This window comes from Lemur catta, chromosome 11 (genome assembly GCF_020740605.2).
Source record: "Lemur catta isolate mLemCat1 chromosome 11, mLemCat1.pri, whole genome shotgun sequence".
Lineage (NCBI taxonomy): Eukaryota > Metazoa > Chordata > Mammalia > Primates > Lemuridae > Lemur > Lemur catta.
Window position 1 is genome coordinate 28,734,100 of NC_059138.1, and position 22,790 is coordinate 28,756,889.

The 22,790-nt window shown below is 35.6% G+C and overlaps 1 protein-coding gene across 1 annotated transcript in view; it reads right to left on the minus strand.

Moving 5' to 3' along the window:
- CFTR (CF transmembrane conductance regulator) overlaps window positions 1-22,790 on the minus strand; it is a 142,698-nt gene that overhangs the window by 71,560 nt on the left and 48,348 nt on the right. Inside the window, exons 12-13 of the mRNA XM_045564145.1 lie at window positions 4,116-4,210; window positions 1,503-1,589 (exon numbers count right to left, since the gene is read on the minus strand). Coding sequence (XP_045420101.1) covers window positions 1,503-1,589; window positions 4,116-4,210 — 182 coding nt within the window. The remainder of the gene's footprint in view (window positions 1-1,502; window positions 1,590-4,115; window positions 4,211-22,790) is intronic.

The window sequence follows — 22,790 nt, forward strand, 5'->3', positions numbered from 1 at the left end:
AAGCTTATATTAAGACTAACCTGATTTGTTAAAACAGAAAACAAAAACTACTACAACTGAGAACTGGATAATAAATTTGACCCTTCTTTAATAAAATTTTCCTCTAGTCTAGAAGTAAATCATGACTAGAACCATGTAAGGGAGATTAGATTTTTTTAAGCATTAAAACATTATATATTGTATAGAAAGAGGCACCATTCTAGATTATACTCACAGCAGTCCCCAATCTTTTTGGCACCAGGGACTGGTTTCATGGAAGACAATTTTTCCACAGGGGTTGGAAGAATGGTTTTGGGATGATTCAAGCGCATTTCATTTATTGCGCAGTCAAACCTCTCTGCCAATGACAATCTGTATTTGCACCTGCTCTCCAGCACTAGCATCACCACCTCAGCTCCACCTCAGATCATCAGGCATTAGATTCTCATAAGAGGCACGTGACCCAGATTCCTCGCATGTGCAGTTACAGTAGGGTTCGAGCTTCTACGAGAATCTAATGCTGCTGCTGGTCTGACAGGAGGCAGAGCTTATGCGGTGATGCAAGCAATGAGTGACTGTAAATACAGATGAAGCTTCGCTCCCTTCCCCATGGTCACCTCCTGCTGTGCAGCCCGTCTCCTAACAGGCCACAGACCAGTACTGGTCCTCGGCCCAGGGGATGGGGACCCCAGCTGTAACATACTAACACAACCATATAAGCATAGCAAAGTTTATATTGCTAAGAAGTTACTCATCACAGTCACAGGTTTATAAAAACAGCATCTTGGATATTAGATGAAACTAAATTCTAAGAAAGGTGTTTCTAGAATTTTATACACATATATGTTTATATCCTTGTTGCTTAAAATCTTTATTTCCAGGAGAGTATAATGACTATTCTTCTAGTGAACTACTTTCTAGTCCATGAAATAATTTTGAAACTTTGAAATCAAATCATAATAATTAACTGTTTCTCTTAGGAACTTCACAGGCATTGAGCCCTAATGGAAGCTCCAAGAAAATGTGAATCCTGAGCTGTGTTTGACTGAGGAGGAGATTTCCACAGAGTTGCTGAGGGGAGATGAGTCATCTCAGCATTCATCTTCATTAAACCATGAAAACATTTAGCATGTGTAGTTCCTTAAGAAATTTATTATCTAAGGAGGAGATAGAATAAAATACTAACACAAAGTTTCAAAAATTTAAGCATAACCAATGAAAATAATATATGTCACAAGGCAATAAGACTGTAAAAACTACATAGATAGTGATTGTTATAACAGCATACCAATGGAAGAAATTGGTCTAGCATGAGGTAGCCAGAAAAGGCTTTAATGGAAGTGATTTTAAATCTTGGCCTTGAAGAGCAGGTCCAATTTGAGTAAGTACCGTGTTATATTCTGCTATACTGAGTCCCAAAGACAGTGGACGTACTTCTCAAGAGGTAATGTGCAGTCTGTGATGGTATAGTCTTTCTATCTTGTCTTTTAGCATATGCACTGTAAGTTATTCAAAAAACATACCTTTCAAATATTTCTTTTTCTGTTAAAACATCTAGGTATCCAAAAGGAGAGTCTAATAGGTACAAATCAGCATCTTTATATACTGCTCTAAAAAGAAAATGGAAATTAAATTAGATTTCCTCACTATTTACTGTGTCATTTAGTGTACATAAGTTTTTTCAACAACCACTACATGCATTACAGTATGGTCACCACATCCACACTGTATCCATAACCCTATTCTCAACATAGTGCAGAAGTAGTATCATTAGAAACTTCTTTTAGACATGTCTTTAATAGTGTAGATGGTTTTAAATGAGAAATAAAGAGATAAGTTGTGGGTGATTTCTATGGCTTCCACAGCACTCCAAGAACTGCTGAAGTGGTTTTGCTAATTGTAAGTGGCATAAGCTAGCAAAAATTGCAAATTGAATTGCACCATATCATATACTTTAAAATATTACATTAAAAAAAAAAGAAAAGAAAACGTTTTAACAATAGTCTCTATTTAGAGCGAAGCACCATGCTATGTGCTGGCAATACAATAGTAAAAATTACACAGTCTCTGCCCTCAAAGATCTTGCATTTGGTGAGGAAACAGAAGGAAATAGACTATTTCAAACTGTGAAATGTCAGAGACAGCTAATAAATTGCAGCATTTATGTGAAAGTATTTTTAAATGTTTTTTAAAATGTTAACAACTGTAAAAACAAATGCCACAACTCTATAATTGATATTGCATTTTGTTTCTTATAGTGTGTCTCTGTACCATATTCATAAAAGTTCCAAACAAGGTAAGTATGAATAATTCACAATAAAATTTATACTCATATTATTTTACTTTTTTAGTTAAAAAATAAAATCTTATAAGCAAATAAAATCTATACTGAGTTGATCTTATAACAGTAATAAGATGAAGATATAGTTTCCATATTAACAGAAATGAGATAATTTCTTCACGACATTTAAAGTTTCAGGTATGATGGTTAGCAACCCTACTCCAATCCCAACTACATAGGATTCTGTGTTTATGTATGTAATTCTTGGTAATTTTGTCAGAAAAAAAAAGCTGTAATCAATTAGCATGTAATTAAGAGAAGTAATTTAAAAAACCAGAAATGGCAAAAAGTCAAAGTAAAGTCTAAAAGATCACTTATGGTATAGATTATTTTTGAAGACAACATGTAAGAGCTAGATACAGAGCCCCATGAAAATATACCCTCAAGATCTTTCTTCCCCTGCACTTAGTTCTTAATTCTCTCTCTCCCTCACATCTAGGACTGGTTTCTTATAAAATTAGAAACAATATATTCATCATCCCAAACTGGACAACACACTACACAATCTGATCAGAATAAGAATAGATCATTATTTTCAGTAGTACCTCCAGCTGTGTACATCTTACAATAAGACCAAATCTTAAACTGGTAAATAGAGGCTCAATTCTACACTGGATGTCTACAAGCCATACACTATATCTTATCTAAATAAGAAATGGAATACTTAAGATAAGTCTTACTTTGGCTCACAGATAAAATAACCAACTTCCATTTATTTAGAAGTCATTAATTTATCAGCAAATTATCCATATCTATTGAATTATTACTTCACAGAGTGATCCGCAAGATGAAGGCATAGTTTAGTATAAAGAGTCAAAAGGACCTGGTTCAAATTTTAACTCTACCATTTCCTTGTGTGGCTTTTGGCAAGTTAACATTTAACAGCCTCAGTTAGCTTATGATCTCTTCCGTAAAGTGAGGGGAACAATTCTTACTTTGCAGGGTTGTGTGGGGATTGAGATTATGCACACACACCACACATACACCCAGAACAGGCAATTGCAGGTGCTCAGCTCGTGTTTTTCTGTCTCAGCTTTTGGAAGCAGGAGAAAGTAAGGGAAAGGAACCAAAACATCAATGAGTCGATGTTATTCCTTATTAACAACTTTGGCAAGAAGAATTTTGTTCAAATAAAATTTGAGGGACATTTGACATCCCATGTCACCAATATTTTTTTAAACTGATAGTTACAGTTTAACCATAGAGTTCTCTTTTTGATGTAACAATGATATGCACTTCTATTTGACAGCTTCTAAATGTCTGGACCAAGAGTGCATCTACGCAGGCACCTCCTGCTCCCTCAATGTTAGATGCTTTTGTCCTATTTATTCTACTTTAAAGATTATAGACTTTAAGCCACGTGACATCATTTGCCTTCGTATCTTTGCTACAAAAATTATTTTGCTGAAAAATTTGGAAGTGTATGTTTATCTAATAAACAGAAGCCTAAGGCAAGTATGCATATTGAGGGAAGAGGAGAGAATACATGATGGAATTAGCAGAAATTTACATCTTCTCTGTCCTTGTACTATGGAGAATCCCTGAGTTTTCTCTTTTGTAGTAAACCACACCATAAAGCAAACAAGCACACACACACCAAAATAAGGGCATGAACTTTGAAAAAGCCATCATCAAGTCTGAATACTATAAGGTGATTCTTAACTCACTAGCAATAAAACCCCAGGAATTTTTCAATTCCATAAACACAATATAAAGCAATAGAGAGATATCTATAATTTTTTACATGAATGATATTTACAGCAAATGCTCACTGGACCAATAATCCGTTATTCACCTTGCTAAAGAAATTCTTGCTCGTTGACCTCCACTCAGTGTGATTCCACCTTCTCCAAGAACTATATTGTCTTTCTCTGCAAACTTGGAGATATCCTGTTATCAAAAATAGAAGATTAGAGAGGAACTTTTATTATGTTGAATCTGAATTCAAAAGGTACATCTTCCTTCAAATGTAATCATATATCACACTATTGCTTTAACCGAAGGTAAAATTTTGAACATTGGATCTCACTTATTTCAAATGTAATTTATTTACTCAGTCAAAGCAACATTGCTAAAATTTCAGATGTAAGTTTTTCTTTAATTTTTAAAATGTCATTCATGATTGGTAAATAAGAATTATAAAATATCAAAAAGTAAAATATATAAATGTGTATAGGTCATCCATAGGCCCATTTCACAAACCCAAATGCTATTGGCATACTAAAGTGCACTTCCCTCCAATTAAATTCGCTCTCTTAAAAGGAAATTTCCAAAAATGAATAAACATGGTAATAAGAGAAACTAAAAAAACACTATTCACTGTATAGGGGGAAGGACACGCTTGTAGCCCTGGCTTGAGGGAGGCAAACGCATTTCATGTAACCAAAATGTTTGTACCCCCATAATATCCTAAATTAAAAAACATCTTAGCGGAAAAAAATAAATAAAAGAACACTATTCACACTCCTGCAGTATTTAAGCATCTTCACTGGACTGCCTGGGTACAAGGCAGCTCCTTCCCATACTCCTCTCACCCCTCCTTGCAACCAGCACAGCTTTGTTCTCACCCATCCTCGGCACCTCATTCCTGCATCCTTTTCCTGTTAGAGTAGGGGATTAGGAGACAGTGAGACCCGGAAGCAGGGGCTTGAAGATTGGGTGCAGGTGTTAAAGTAAATAATCCTCAGGCAGAAGCTAACTAGAGGGGCTGATAACCACAGACAAAAACTGGCTTCAACCAGCTTGTCAGTTGTCTCTATCACCTTACACAAACTTTGGCTAATTACAACATCATTTACATTGTGGTTTTAGAATTTCTCTGCACTTGAAATCACCATGACAGTTCCGAGACAACCACATAAAGTATAAAAATGGGAGGGAATCCAATTCTAGAAATTACTAACCAAATTCTTAGTAAAAGCCAACATTTTAGCCTTGCATTTTCCTCCTAATTTGTGAGACTTCAAAAGCTGTCGTTTTTGAGCCTGCCTTTTTGAGCAACCTCAAACTCCTGGGCTCAAGCAATCCTCCTCCCTCAGGCCCCCAGTAGTTAGAACTACAGGTGTGCACCACCACGCCCAGCTAATTTTGCTAATTTTAGTAGAGACGGGGGTGGGGGGAGTGTCTCAGTCTTGCTCAGGTAGGTCTCTAACTCCTGACCTCAAGCGATCCTCTCACTGGGGCCTCCCAGAGTGCTAAGGTTACAGGCATAAGCCACCATGCCTGGCCACTGCTTTCAATGAAAAAAGCTGTCACTTGCTTGGCTTACATGGTGCATCCTGAAATTCTTTTCTCCCAACCATCACCAAAAACCTGGAAAAACCTCCACTCACAGCTGCTAACGTTCCCATCCACTCTACCTCTCCTGTCATCCTTTCTCCCAGGTAATGAATATCTCTGTGGCCACAACCATTCTAGGCATTGTAAAAGAAGATTAGAATTTATAAGAAATAGTCCTTGATTCCCAGGAGTACTTTCATTTTTAAGCCTTTACTGCACTGTTTTATACATCCATCGTCTGTACCTGTTTCCCAGTAATTAGCAAGACAACTCACAAGTGTATTTCTTCTCTCCTGCCCCATATTTTCTTTCTCCCAATCCCATTCCCCTTTTAAAAACTAAATCTTTTGGAGAAAAAAAGAGAAAGAATAATTTGCTTTATACGAATAGACTGAGGTGCAGGCTTTTGTAAAAGAGGCAAATTTTCCAATACATTATTAAAAAGCTAGAGGTTGCTGGAATTACTAGTTTTCCTTTTTTTTTTTTTTTTTTTTCAAATTTGAATTCAACATTGTATTTAAATCAGCTAAAATTTTAAAATATTTTTTAAACTTAAAAATATCAGTAGTTATCTAGACAGTATGATTATGACACAGTTAACTTTAGGGAATGGATTATAGATGTAGAGGGTGCAGAATCCTAGTCCAGTGCAAGCATTTAATAAAAAGGTTTATAGAATGAAGGAATAGAGATGGGGGAAGGGAAGTCAATCAAATATTAAGTTACAAAAAAAGAGGTACATGTAAAAAAAGAAATGAAGAAAGGTATACAGAGGAGAGAAAAAAATGGAAAAGGAATAATTGTCAGGAGAAGTAGATATCTGTAAAAAAGAAAAAAAAGAAAAAAGATACTGGCAGAATAAAATGAACAACATCTGTAGCCATACCACCTGAACATGCCTGATCTCATCTGATCTCAGAAGCTAAGCAGGGTCGGGCCTGGTTAGTACTTGGATGAGAGAATCAAAGAGACAAGAAAAGTCAACAGCAAGATGAGAAACTCCGGTATGCACTTTAATAAATATTCCTACTAAATATAAATGTCCAAAGACTACAAGTTACATCAATTTTCTCAAGACAGAATAAATAACAGGTTGTTTCAGCCAAATTTCTCTCTTAGAAGTCTATAACATTTATATTTTAAAGAAGTCAAGGAAATAGGAGGAGAGAGAAGGAAAATAAAGTATTCTCTTCCTTCTTTCCTATATGAATACACTGAAACAAAATATTAGAGAATCACAAGATCATCATGTGAACTCAGCCTTTGCATGTTCATATCTAATAGAACAACATCAAATTCCTCCAAAGAGGACCAGAAATAGCACTCCCTTTGGTCCTGTCCCTCTTCAAATCCTAACTTGGAGCTAGTCGAGGAAATAGAAAAAATGCTTAAGAAAATGAGGGATTTTGGGAAGGAACTGCTAGAGGGTTTCTTGGTACCATGTAACTCTGCTTAATTATAACCACAAACTACTTTGATTCCTTATTTTCAGGGCAATATTCATCTTGAGCGCCTATGATAGCGTACTGTCCCCTAGTGCCTGGTCTTTTCCGCATTCTCAGTCCCTGGCATGCCTGGGGAGATGGTTAACTGCGCTCTCCTTCCTTGGCCCAGTTTAGAGGCACTGGGATCTGTCAGTGTGAAACCTTTCCTCACACTTGGAAGAGCTTCCAGGTTGTGTGCACCCTGGGAAAATGCCACAAAGAACTACATCCAAGTGTCCTTTCTCCTGAGTCACTGGTGAGTTGAAATCTGAATTATATTTGTGAAACCCATGTTGAGAACTATCAGATGTCATGTAAACTGTGCTCGTAGTGGTTGCTCAATAAGTAACAAAACTGGAATATTGAATTGGATAACATGAGACCCAGAATTTGAACCCTGGTCTGTCAGGCTTATTGTGAAATCTCAGTTACTTAACAGCTCTGTGACTCAATTCCTCTAACCAAAAGCTGGGTCAAATAATAGTTTGCATTTCATAAAGGGTGCTAAGTATGAAAAGTAAGGAAATGGTATTTATAAAGCAATTCACTAAATACAAGCCAATCAAATAAAATGTGACAATCCAAGTGGAATAATTTTTGGTCTAAAATAAAACTTTAAGCAAAATGGAAAACATGAGTAGCAGCGTTGACCAAAGAGAAAAAATGATCTGTTTTCCAGCCCTGTCTCTACTACTGGACAAATAGCTTTGGGCAAGTCTCTTGTGGGCCTTACTTCTCTATGTGTAAAATGAGGATAATATAGTAGTATCTTCTTTTAACAGTTGTAAAAATTTGAAGTAATTTAATATAAAGGGACTGGACCATAATATACACGCAAACATTGGTGACTCTTGTAATTTTAAAATGAGATATTTACCAATGATCTGTATATGGCATTCATTTCCCTTTGGCCTTGAGTAGAATGTCAACCCAATTCAATATTATGCCCCATTCTACCATTAGAGGAAAAGCAGATTCTTGAGGCATAATCACATAGCCTCTATTAGCATATTATTATAATGACTGTATAAGGGATAACATATGGAAAAAGCACTGGACTTAGAACCAGAAGCCCAACTCCCAGGTTTGCATAACTTTGCCAGATGTACTGTTATTGAAATTGCCATGTATATGGCCATGTACTTTCAAACTAAAAGTCAAGATTCCTGAGGGTAAAGTAAAGCTACATGATGTTCCCAAACAGGATCTTGACTTCTTTTCCCACTTTCCAAGCACTGCCACTGTGGAGATGGCCGGTTAATGTTATATAACGATGCTAAATTGTGCTATGATATTTTTATTCATCTTATTACCTTATTATAAAAAAATCAAGGGAGAGGATGCAAGCTTTCTACCTTCTTTTTTCTGAGAAATTTTATCTTGCTTTTAGGGTGACTATGTAATAGTTGATTTGAAATTTCTACTAGAATATGTCACCAGTAACAACAAACAAGAATATTTTTAATCCTCCCACTTTCTGCTAATTGACTAACATACTACTGGATAAAAACTACCTAGAGACATAAATATTTTAGTAATCAACACCACAGTAAACTTCTTGATGAATCAACATTAGAATACTATAATAAGAAAGTAAGATTGATACAAACTACCTTCAGGCAATTCTGTGCTTGAATTTATTTGCTCACATTTATTTGTAGTCTGGACTAGATTAGACTGGAAGTGTAAGATTTTATATTTCACATATTCTTCTATGAGATGCTATGTAATCTTCCTGGGCATTTGCTATCTCTTCCTTAAAAAAAAAAAAACCCTACCAATAATATCATTGCACATAAATTTCTATGCTTTTCTGATTTTATTTTTAAGGGATATATACTCATGAATGGGATGGCTAGGTCAAAGGTATATGTTTTCTTTGTTTTTAAAAGATACCAACAGGCCGGGCGCAGTGGCTCACGCCTGTAATCCTAGCACTCTGGGAGGCCGAGGCAGGTGGATCGCTCGAGGTCAGGAGTTTGAGACCAGCCTGAGCAAGAGCGAGACCCCGTCTCTACTAAAAATAGAAAGAAATTATATGGCCAACTAAAATTATATATAGAAAAAATTAGCTGGGCATGGTGGCGCATGCCTGTAGTCCCAGCTACTGGGGAGGCTGAGGCAGTAGGATCGCTTAAGCCCAGGAGTTTGAGGTTGCTGTGAGCTAGGCTGACGCCACGGCACTCACTCTAGCCAGGCAACAGAGTGAGGCTCTGTCTCAAAAAAAAAAAAAAAGATACCAACAGATTCCTTTACAAAACAACTGAAAAATATTATATTTCCACCACCAAGTTTTGAGAGTACCCTTTTCCTCACAATTACCACCAACAATAGATGTGATCACACTTTAAGTTTTGCTAATTTGCCATTTTAATTTGCATTTTCCATAATATTGATGAAATTTTAAATATTTATTGGCCATGAGAATCTGTTCTCCTGTGAAATGGGTTTTATTGGATTTTGTCTTTTTTTTACCAATTCATTTTTCTTTGTATGTAATAGATATTAATATTTTCTGCTGCATATGTTAAAATATTTTTCCTTTTCTCTTTTCACTCTCCATAAACCATCTATCATATGCAAAATATTAATCGTTCATGAAACCATTATACCTATCTGAAATTAGAATTCCTATGTTTGGGCTTTTTTTTCCCAAATAGTACTCCAAGTGACAAAGTCCCATATTTGTTAAAAAGCACTAGCCAATCTTCAGGTTATATATATAGTCTCCTAAATTTTCTTTTCAAATATTTATTGCTATTTTCTATTAAAAAAATTATTTAATAATTTTAATTAAAAATGTATTTAAAATATAAACACCACATGTTTAAATATGGTGTGAGATAAGAATATAAACTCATAGCACACATGATTTGTTAAATGAATAATTTTTCTACTGAATTTATATATCATCTATCATATTCTCATATTTACTAAGATCTATTTTTGGAGTCTCTGTTTGGTTCCTCTGATCCATTTTTCCATTCTTATACTAATACCATGTTGGGATTTTTGGTGCTTTGGTTTTATGATAGCTCTAAGTATGATTTAATACCTGACGAAGCATAATTGGCTTAGTCATAAATTTCTTAGCTTTCTTTGGTCATTTAGTCTTCCATATAACAATATCAATAATAACAAATAATCATAGTAATAGCTAATGTATATTGAGTACTTACTACCTGTCGGGCAATATTTTAAGCCCATCTTTAAGAAAAGATGAATATCATTCCACAGATACACAGCTAATAGATGGATGATGGAGCCAGGATTCCAACCAAGGCAATCTGTCTACAAAGCAAGTGCTCTTAACGACTTTATATATTTCCTCCCTATATGAAATTTAAGTTGAATGAAATTCCAAAAATAACCTCATTGAGATGTATTTGTAATTTTATTAAATGTACATATATTTGGATAGAATTCACATTTTTAAGATGCTCAATTTTATTAAAATCATAATCTTTCCATTAATTCAGATCTTACTTCAGACCTGAACTATTTTTTTAATTAATAAGAGTTCTTTTTATTCAATAAGTTTACAATTTCCATCATATATGTCCTATAAATTTCTTATTAGATTTATCCCTAATTATTTTATGTTTTACTACTATTGTGAACTGAATAGTTATTACTTTTCCATCTTAATTTCTAAATGGTTCTTGCTAGTATAGAGAAAAGCTAACTATTTTGGTATGTTTATCTTTTTTTTTCCCCCCCAGCAAGAGAAGAAAAGGGCATTTATTGCATGGCACCAAGCAAGGAGGAGAACAGGCAGCTAATACTTAACCCCCAAACTCCCTGATGGCTTACAAGCAAAGATTTTTACAGGCAGAGGTACATTTCAGGAAAACAGAAGTTGCAAGCAAAATCACAAACCAATACATGGAGTTTATACATTGATTTGGCCTGAGGATGTGACTCTTTGCAGGCCCCTCAGGAAGAAATTTAGAACAAATAATGGTCAGCATTCAGTCATCAGTTCCTCCTTATCTGGGGTCTATGTGACAACGATTGGCATTTTCAATCTGGTGCAAGTTTCTGAGAAACATGTATGTTTATCTATTATCCAGCCATCTAAACATGTAGTTAACATGCTTAGTGAGATATTTTCAATAGCAACTTTGATGAACTATAGCATCTTAAGAAACTAAGAAAATGTAAAAGAAAAAAGTTTGAATGGGAGTAGGAAGAGGGATATTAGCAGGGTTTATACATAAATCTTGAAATTTTTAACAGAATTTTAGCTATCTTCATTAGTGAAACTTAATTTGGTTATTTGATTGTGTTAAATTTAGCTTAAGAAGAGAAATTTCAGAATTACTTAAAAGAGATCTAAACTGATAGGACATTGAAGATGTTTCAAGCATCAGACAAGAATTTACTCTTAGCAATGCCTTCCTCAGTAATATTTAATGACCTATAAAATGTTACTTTCATTTACAAATATAATACATCTAGACAGAGGTTATCACAGCTGCTATACAAAATACCAATCAACAAACACGGGGGTTAAGGGCGCCAACCCCCTGTGCAGTCAAAAATCTACATATAACTTTTGACTTCCCAAAACTTAACTACTAATAACTTACTGTTGACTGGAAACTGTACTGATAACATAGTCGATTAGTACGTATTTTGCATGTGTATTATATACTGTATTCTTACAGAAAGGGAAGATAGAGAAAAGAAATTGTTATTAAGAAAATCATAAGGAAGAGAATATATATTTACTATTCATTAAGCAGAAATAGATCATCATAAAGGTCTTTGTGGGTCATCATAAAGATCTTTGTCTTCATCTTCACCCTGAGTAGGCTGAGGAGGAGGAAGGGAGGGGTTGGTCTTGCTGTCTCAGGGATAGCAGAGGTGGAAGAAAATCCACATATAAGTGGACCTTCGCAGTTCAAACCTGCATTGTTGAAGGGTCACCTGTACAATGATATGGCTGTATATATATTTGAGTATATATGTATTTACATGTATATATGTATATATAAATACGTGTGGATACTACACATACATATGTACATATGCACGTATTCATAGAGCTTGGTCCCCATCATCCACTATTATGTTGCTAATATAAACAGAGTATCCTGCATAAGTAAAAGGGGATGATTATTTTCTTTCTGAACTAGGTGGTAACTAGGTTCAACTAGGTTACCACTTTTTTTAAATTTCAGAATATTATGGGGGTACAAACACTTTGGTCACATAAATTGCTTTTGCATCACCCAAGTCAAAGCTACAAGCGTGCCCATCCCCTAGACATTGTGCACCACACCTATTAGGTGTGAATTTACCCATCCCCTCCTCCCTCATCCCACCTGCCCGATCCCCGATAAATGTTACTTTCATATGTGCACATAAGTGCTGATGGATTAGTGCCAATTTAATGGTGAATACATGTGGTGTTTTTTTTTTTCATTCTTATGATACTTCACTTATAAGAATGGGCTCCAGCTTCATCCAGGTTAATATAAGAAGTATTAGTTCCCCTTTTTTATACCTGAGTAGTACTCCACGATATACATATATTAATACCACATTTTATTAATCCACTCATGTATTCATGGGCACTTGGGTTGTTTCCACATCTTTGCGATTGTGAATTGTGCTTCTATAAACATTATCACTTCTTATCAAAAAATCAAAACGTGTAGAAGATATGGAGTTCATAAGAATTTAGTTATCTCACTTTCCAAAGATTTACCCTCCTCAATTCTGTTATATAACATAATAACAGTTGACTCATCAATAATGCTTATCATATCCCATGACCCTAAAATATAGGAAAGCCAATTGTTTTCTCAGTTAATAAAGCATAGCTTGGTTGAAGAAAAACTTTAAAGATAGTAAACTCTATGATCCACGTTAAAAATTCAAGTTGTTCATTCATTCATTCTGATCAAGTCACATCCTGCTTCAAATATAACACCACAAAACAAAAAATATTAGATCCATGTGAACTCCGGAATAAAGTCCAAACTTTGTCACAGAAGACTTTTCTCAGCTTACTTCATCAGGCTCACATCCCCTCTATACCCACCTTTCCCTGTAGCCACACTGAAGTTTTACAGTTCTCCAAACTTACCATGCCTTCCATCATTCTATATTTTTATATCTCCTGTTCCCACTATCTAAAATTCCTGTCCTCTACTTCTTCATCTGGCAAACTCCTTCAAGATCAATAAAAATTTAATTTCCTCTGGAAAAGTCTCCCATGGATTCCCTGACAGTCATGCCTTTCTGTTCCTATGTGTCATCCATGTTCTTCTTGTCTGTTCACATATCTCTACTCTCAAAGACTGAGAGGTTCTCAAAGGCAAGGGGAGTACTTTGATTTATACTATGCTTCGGAAGCCAGGACAGGCTTAAATTATTGTATATGTTCCAAGCAGTGAGTGAAGTATTTTAGACAACATAGAGTTGGTTAAGAGATAGCCTCTGATTTTAAGAGCCTACAATCTAGTGGGGATAAAGAGGATAACTTAATGAAGAAACTGAATTTTGAGCTGAGCTTTTGCTTCATGCATGGGAGATCCATGTGTCTTCCTCTGCCCAATCTTCCTGATTCTGGCCCTCACTTGTCTTTATGGCCAGCTGAGATACTACGATGCCTCACCAGAGGAAACTCTCTAACCCTAAGTAATAAATAAAGTTAAATAATAAAGTTATTATCATTTTAAAAGTAGGTACAGATGTGAAAATAAACAGATGATAGAATAAATACAGTTGTGCCTCAGTATCTGTGGGGGATTCATTCCAGGACTCCCCACAGATAACAATCTCCATGGATGCTCAAGTCTAGATTACTTATAATACCTAATACAATGTAAAAGCTATGTAAATAGTTGTTATACTATATTGTTTAGGAAATAATGACCAAAAAATAATATGTATATGTTCAGTACAGATGCTTTTTTTCCCCAAATATTTTCAATCCATGGTTAGTTGAATCTATAGATGTGAAACTCTTGGATACAAAGGGCCAACTGTATTCCATAAGCAAACCCATGCATAGGTTGGAACCTATAATAATGGTGTTAGAATGACAATTTGCAGGAAAAAGAGAGACTACTAAAAAAATTATCTTGAAATAAATGGCTTTCCATATGGAAAACAAATTATATTCCTAACTCTACATCATATACAAAAATTAATCCTAATTATTTGTAGTTTTAAAAGTAAAAAATGAAACTTTAAAACTATTGAGAACATAGAAGAATATATTTATGGTTTATGTTAAAAGGATGTCTTAAAGACACAAAAGTACAAACTCTAAAGAAAAATGGGGATAAAATTAACTACATGAAAATTAAAAGTCTCTCTACAACAAAAGACACCACACTGAAGGATGGTAATGCAATATCTATAACTGTGTTAGTTCAAGTCCTCCAAGTTGCAGATGCCAAAATGGTATTAAATGTGCAAGGATTTTATTTGTAAAAGGAAATAGGGAGGGAGGCAGTGGCGGCTGTGAGACTTCAATGCAAATCTAATCCCTGAGAGAAGGATAGAAGGTTGGATGGAAGATATTAGACAATCGTGCTGTCTAAGGAAGGTTTGGCAAAATCGTTGGAGAGCCAAAAATCAGCCCATAAAGAAATCTCATGTCTCCCCCAAATATAGATCTGCTTTGGTATCCCTGCTATACTCATTCATTCATGTGGAAAGAGAAGTCTAAAGACAAACTCAGTGAAGGATTTTAATACATAGCAACTGAGTCCCTCATTCAATTACATTCCCTGTAGCAACATTCTGTAAGGCATATCTCATGGCCACCACAATAACTAACCAAAACAAAAAAAAAATTGGCACAGGATACGAAATCAGAATGGTTAACAAACATGAAAACATGTATCATCACACAAGTACATGGGGAACTGCAAATTAGATCAATAGAGATAGAATAACAGAGATTCTGATTTACAAATCACAATGGCAAAAATGAAAGTTTCTGCCGATAACAAGAGCATTCAAATATATGAGGAAGTGGGAACCCTCATAAATGGCTGGTGGGACTGTAAATTGGTACAGCTCCAACTACCTTAAAGTGTAATTTGGCTGTACCTAGTTAAATTTTACATGTGCATATGTATCCTACGACCTTCCATTCAACTGTTAGATACATATACCAGAAAAACTCTTGCATATGCAAAGGAGAAATATTCAAAGATTTTCATTGCAGTATTGAGTAAAATCCTGGAACAATCTAAATGTTCATCAGCAGCAGAAAGAATAAATGAAATGTGACAAATTAATAGTACAACACAGTAGTTAACAAAGAATGAAGTAGATTTCTACTTATCAGCCCAGCATAACTAGATCTCAAAATGGTAACAGGAGGTAAAAAAGCAAGTTGAAGAATGACATGCACAAATTATACCATTTATATAAATTTTAAAGCCACATACACAAAACTACTAAACATTGCTTATCAATACCCATATGTACATATGGGTATAAATTCATTTAAATGGATTAGAAAAGTACATATCACATTCATAATAGTGATTGCCTGAAGCTTGAGGTTTTGTGGAAGAATGATGGTGAGAAGGATAGTGTGAAAAGTCCCATTTAGAATTTTCTAAGTGCCTAACCATGCAGTTAAGGAAATGGGGATGTTGTCACATGAAAGTTTCCTGTCTAGAATGGACACTAGTGATAGAGATTATCTTTAAAAACTATGAAAATCAAAGATTCCTACATCGGAAAATCTTAATGTTCTGAGCCAGTATATTTGACCTCCTTTTCTGGACCGAAATCATTTATGAAGGGAAATGTTCACATATGTATAACTTTAATTTAATAAATATCTCAGTGACCATAATTAATATGAAGCTGCTGAGACTGAAATGAAACAAAATAGTGGAGGTAAGGTGAAGAGAATCATGATTAAGCCCATTATTTCAAAACCAAATACATTAGTAATACCCATTTCCTGCTATTAATGTGAGTACCTGTTCTGATTACATAGTTTATTGTTCATTTGTAGATTTCTTTATTAGTGTTTGGCTTTCTCTATTTGATTTAACATAAAACACTGTGTTTTATATGCTCTGTTAAACATTTATCTTTGCTGATTACTAAGGGCACTCAAATCTGGCAATATATTTATCTTAAGGGTGTTGGTTTTCAGCCTTCACAGATTTTCCCTTCTGTGAAAGTTTCAAAAAAGAGTTATGCTACTTGGTGCTATCATGAGTTTTTAAAAAGCAGCGTGAGAGCACATACTGGTTAGAGAAGCCTTATACACAGAGGCAAATTCCATTTCTCTTTGCTTGCACTGCAACTTTCCTTGAAGTCCCTTGGAGTTATCCACAAAAATTGTTAGGGACAATCATTAATTGGAATTAAGACTCTGGGTATGATTTGACCTCTTACATAAAAATTAACTATAGACCTTTTTTATAAAAACAACCCTAGTCTTAAATCAAATATAAACTTTTTAATATTGTGTTCAATTAGCGCTCTGAAAAAAGACCCTGAAAAAACCTTTCTTTGACACTATCCTCCACTGCCATTTCAATTTCAGTTTTTAATAATTTTCTCAGCATGGTTTATCTACAGATAAAATCAAGTGCCTGTATCATTAGCTCTTTATGTGTATTCCTTGGACCAATGATCAGAATTACCTGGGGGGCGTATTAAAAAATGCTGGACCTACTCTCTTACCCAGGAGAATTCGGACAGGGCCCAGGAATCTATTGGCAGTTTAACCTGTGATTATTATGCCTACTAGTGTTTGAGCTGCTCATCCAGATACTTGTTCTTCTGGCTGACTTCCTTTACAACATGCTGGTTAGAAAGGCAATTGTCAACTTCAAAGGATTCTGTGCATACAACACATTGGACCTGTTTGAGGTTGTAAAGCACTTGAAAAATACTTAGTTAAAGAGTACTGGAGAGGGTCAAAGTAAAATTATAATAAGTGTGCAATAAAGATTAGCTTGTTTCATCATTAAGCAGCGTATAACATACCCAATGTAATGTATGCCCTTCTCACATAAATGTTTACAATTTTTTTTAAACGCAACCAAACTTCAGCACCCTAACATTATTTGACTGGACCAAACAGAGTTATTAAGGAAGAAGTGCTAATATAAAGCTCATTAACTCTGACTAGCACATACAACTGGTCAATGATATAGGGTGTTAGAGAGAACTTTTTAAAGAAAGGGTGGAGTGTTACATTTAATGGTTCTATGTAATTTTGCAATATTTACTGAGTACATTTGAGCTTCCTGTGACTTTCTAGATAGGAAAATACCATAAACCTTGTTTTATGGCTGGCTTATCACTCTTTAGAACAACCTTGACAATATAGATGCTTGTGGTAAGGGAGGAGGGTGAGAAGCTTGGGTTAACGAAACATGAGCTTCAGAGGTAATGCCATTCAATAACTGTGAATCATTGGGTAGTTAATGCCACTGTTATTAATATTTAATAATTACTAAGTACTTGGATTGTGCTTTTTGCACAAAGAAAATAAGGCAAGAAGGAGGGGGAAGAAAATCAGTGTGGGGGAGCAGAGGGAATGGGTAGGGAGAAAAGAGGAAGGAAAGAGTAGGAAGTATGAGAGAATGTAATAAAGCCAAGAAAGTACTAGAGACAGAAAGAGAAAGGATGAATTAAACATTTTTGCACATAGTTATTGTACATGTGAACCTGTATCCGAGAGTGCTGTGTAGCTCCATGTGATATGTATCAACAAAGGTAAACTTCCATAGCAGAAACTAGACACAAATGAATTCATAAATTAAAATTGAGGTTCTGTTTATTTGAAAACATTAGTTGTTGACCTAAGCCAAACATGATTACAAATAGAAGTATATTAATAGAAATATTGGTTAAAGGTCAATCCCTGTTAGAAAGCATGAGAAGTAAGAACTTTTAGTCAACTTAAAAAATGAAAAAGATTTTCCTTCGCTGATAGATACTGATCAAATTTATAGCAGAAAACTCAAATTCCAACATAATTTTTACTGGACTCAACCAACAAGAGTACAAAAAGTACTAATATAATAGATGTTATAGTCTTTTTTGTCACTAATATTAAACTTGTTAAATATTCAGTTTTATATATGTGTATGAACTTACTCTGTTGATAAGTCTATGCCTCTTTAGGTTTTATTTCTGTATGTGTATAGGTCTATATTTGTAATGGAAAACTAATAACTCAAGCATTTTTAAAAGAACAGCTATAGAGTGCACTGATTTAAGGTGTTTTTAGTAAGTGTCTCTACAGAAATAAAGCTAGAAAAGATACTTGAAACAAGTGAAGAATCTTATTTATCTTATTCCAGCTCTACTTTAGACTCATTTAACTATAGATTTATGGACTCCACATTTAAAAATCTCTCAAATGACCCTTAAAAATCTAGTTTCTGAAAGCTCTCTAGATGATTTTTATTCAATTGGTCTAAGAAATTGGGATTTAGGATCTGCTAATTCCTTACCTATCTCCTCTAGGTCTGCCCACCCAAAATGCTGGGAAAGATCCAATCCCTGAAAAAGAATTCTTTTCTCAATACCTCACTTCATTGGTACATTACTGTGTCATCTTGAACTTGGTCCTGCTCTGGATTTCCTAACATGTTTTCCAGGTCCCTTGCAGCTAAGTCTCCTGCTGTGTCATTCAGTACCTTAGGAAATGGGCTTCATACTTACCCACGCTCTACCTCTGAAGTTCCTACCACGATCCTTATTCTCTCAAGAGCTGACTTTGGAACATGAGCTATTCAACTTCCTCTGAACAGACTTCCTACCCTGCACTGACTACCCACCTACCTGGACTTCCATAGCTTCAATTTGAGGTTATGAGGCATGAAGAAGAGATTTTGCCCCAAGGGGAGAGGAAAAAGGAGAAGATAATTTGAGACAAGATCTGGAAAGAAATTCCCTGACTTATTTAAATTTTAAGTGTTTTAGAATAGGCAGTCTTCCCAAGACACAATTATTTAGGATTATGGTATCTTGAAAACATAATTTATATGAAAATAAATATCCTGCAAATACTTTTCAAAACAATGTCATAGAATTCTCAATATCATTAGTTCACTAATCTTTGTTACATAATCTTCTTTACAAATGGTAAATTTATTGTCTTCATGGTTTGATAATACCAATATAACCATAGTGAAATTAACTAGCATAAAGTTCTAACAAAGTCAGCGATGTTCAAAGGACAAGTCATTAGAGTATAAGACAGTTTCTTTTCTAATATGCAACACTAACAGGGCACAGTAAAAGATAAATACATAAGATTTGGATGCTCTTGCTGGTCTCACCAATTATGCGATGTGATCTTGAACAAGTCTTAAATTTTCCCCCATTTTTCTTTAAAGTGGAAATAACAATATTTTATAAACTTCTAACCACAACATCTTCATTATTCCCCTCCAGCTTGCATATTGACACTACGTGAATCTTTCTAAAATATTGTTTTGGTTATGACACTTCCCCAACAAAGAAAAGTAACCATGGAGAACACTTTAGACCCAATTACTTTCCTCCTGCGGTACTTCACTGTGCTCCCAAGGCTAGAACACTCAACATTAGGCTTCCCAAATTCCTCCGCAGCTAAAGTGCGGTATGAGAACTGGATTTCACCAGTTACAGGAAACACGAAAGTGAAAGGGAGGACCTTCTGTCTTTCTGCCTTTTTCTAAGTTTTGTTTCTTGTTTTTTTCTGGGAAATAGGATGACAGACACCATCCTCTTCATTAGGGAGATGACTCTATAATAATAATGTGATGAGTACTACACTGGAAACATAAACAAAGAGAAATGGCAGCACAGATGAAGGAGCAGTTAGGACACCAGGAGAGGCGAGAATGAAGAGGTCCAGGAAAGCAGTCTTTCTGGCACACTATACATCACCCTCTTTTTATTGTTTTTACTGTACTTAACACTGAAAAAAAGTATTATTGATTTTTTTCTTATCTATTTATAATCCGTCTTCTCTAAGTAGAATGAAAGTTGAGAGTAGGAACTGTCTGGTTTATCACCATGTCCTTGGTTTCTAGAATGATGCTTGACATGTAGCAGCTCAATAAACAATTTTGAATGAATGACTGAATATGAACTCCCCCAACTCCCTATCATACTCTAACTCACATTTGCCACCACAAGGTCTTCCCTTTATTCGTCCTCATCAGAAGAGGGTGCATTTCACATGTCCGAGTCTCATCGTCCAAACATGCTCTATGGTTTCTGTCTCCTTATGCTATAAGACATCCCTTTTCTCTTCTGTACTAAGTCTTCAACTGCTTCCTCTCCTCGGGTTCCCTTCTATTATTATCTAGGCATGCTCATTGTGGTTTTAATTTATTTTTCTTTAACTATGAATCAGATTGAGCACTTTTTCATATGTTAAATGGCTTTGAATATTTTTAATGAATTGTCTGCTCATATCTTTTGCCCGTTTTTTACTATTGAATATCTCTTTCCTATTCATTTGCACACATTTTTGTAAAATTAAGGAAATTGATCCAGTGGGCACTTATAAATCTTACTTGAGGGCCGGGCGCGGTGGCTCACGCCTATAATCCTAGCTCTGGGAGGCCGAGGCGGGTGGATCGCTCGAGGTCAGGAGTTCGAGACCAGCCTGAGCAAGAGTGAGACCCCGTCTCTACTAAAAATAGAAAGAAATTATCTGGCCAACTAAAAATATATATACAAAAAAAATTAGCCGGGCATGGTGGCGCATGCCTGTAGTCCCAGCTACTAGGGAGGCTGAGGCAGTAGGATCGCTTAAGCCCAGGAGTCTGAGGTTGCTGTGAGCTAGGCTGATGCCACGGCACTCACTCTAGCCCGGGCAACAAAGTGACACTCTGTCTCAAAAAAAAAAAAAAAAAAAAAAAAAAAAAAAAAAAATCTTACTTGACCTCTCCAAACCAGATGCCATTATTGAGCATTTTCTATCACTTAAAACATACTCTTTTCTTCCCTTCCATGACATCACACTCTCCTGGATTTGTTCCCTCCTGGCCCTTAGTCTCCACCTTGGCGTCCTTCACAGGTACCCTTTTCTTTGCATACCTCCCAAGTATTGATATTCCTCCATGATCTGTCCTCAGTTCAATCTTTTTGCACTGCACTCTCCTTCAGTGAGATCATTCACTCCTGTGACTTCAGGAGGACTCCCTCGTGGCTGAGGACTCCCAGGCTGAGGACTCCCTCCTGTCCACCTCCAGCCCAAACATATCTCCTGAGCTCTAGACTCAGACAGGTCCCCTCAAGAGTTCCCTTCAAAAATGGAGCACATTGTTTTCACCCTACCAACCTGCCTCAGCAAATGGTACCAACTATCCACCCAACTGCCTAAGAAAGAAACGTGGCATGGGGAGGTGAGGGGAGTGGGGAGATGTTGGTCAAAGGGTACAAAGTCTCAGTTAGACAGTATGAATAAGTTCTGGAGATCTACTGTACAGCATGGTGACTATAGTTAATAATAATGTATTCTACACTTGAGAATTGCTAAGAGAGTAGATCTTAATGTTCTCACCACACATACACAAAATGATAACTATAGAGTGATGGTTGTTAATTACCTTGATTGTGGTAATCATTCTGCAATATATACATATATCAAAACATCACATTGTAAATGGCATGTATACACAATTTTTATTTGTTAATTATACTTCAATAAAGCTAGAAAATTTTCTTAAAAAATAAATTAATTAAATTTTTTAAAAACTTGGCATTATCTTTGACTTCTCCCTTTTCCCCACTTCCTACACTGAATACTAAACTAAGTCCACCCATTCAATAGTCTACTTATCCCAGGAACTGACTTACTTCTCTTTCCCTACTACCTCCTACCCAGCAGGTCATCATGATCTCTCACCTGAGTCACAGCAATAGCCTCTTAAACAATCTGTCACCAGCCTTGCCACTCTTCCAATAATCCATACTGCATGTTGCAATCAGAGACATCTTTGTAAAATGCAATTCTAATCACATCATCACTCCTGAATTTAAAACTCTTCGGTGAGTCCTATGGCCCTCAAAGTAAAGCTCAGTTACCTTAATGTATCATATAAGGTTCTTCTTCATATAACTGTCCTCTCCCCATTCACCATATATCTCTTCCTTTCCAGATCTCAACCTTACTGCTCTACCTGTAGCTCCATCAAAGTACCAAGTGCGGTCTTGGGTCCAGGCTCATTTCATTCTACACCCCAGCCACATAGAACTGACTATACCTCCCTGACACGATATCCTCTCTTGGCTCCATGCCTTGTACATTCTGTTCTCTTTCTGGAATGTTCTCCCTGGTCTTCACTCAGATGACTCCTATTCATCTATCATCTCTCAGCTTAAATGTTAATTCCTCCAGGGAAGCCTCCCCTGACCTTGTAAAACCAGATTAAGTGCTACTTATCTATACTTACATAAGAATAATTCTATTAATCAATGTCATAGAACTTATCAAACTGCACTGGTTTTTACTTGTTGAACTCCTCCACTAGAATGAAAGCCCTTTGAGGACAGGGATTATGTGTTGGTCATCAACATATTTCAAGAGTTTGGAGCAGTTCCTAGTTCAATGTTTACACTCCTAAACACTTACTAAATTAATAAATACATATATCTTCTCCCCTAAAATATCTGTAAGTCATTAACTCATTACAGGTAGGGACTCTTGATATACTTGCAGGCAGCAAGTATATTAAGCACCTAACGTAGTACTG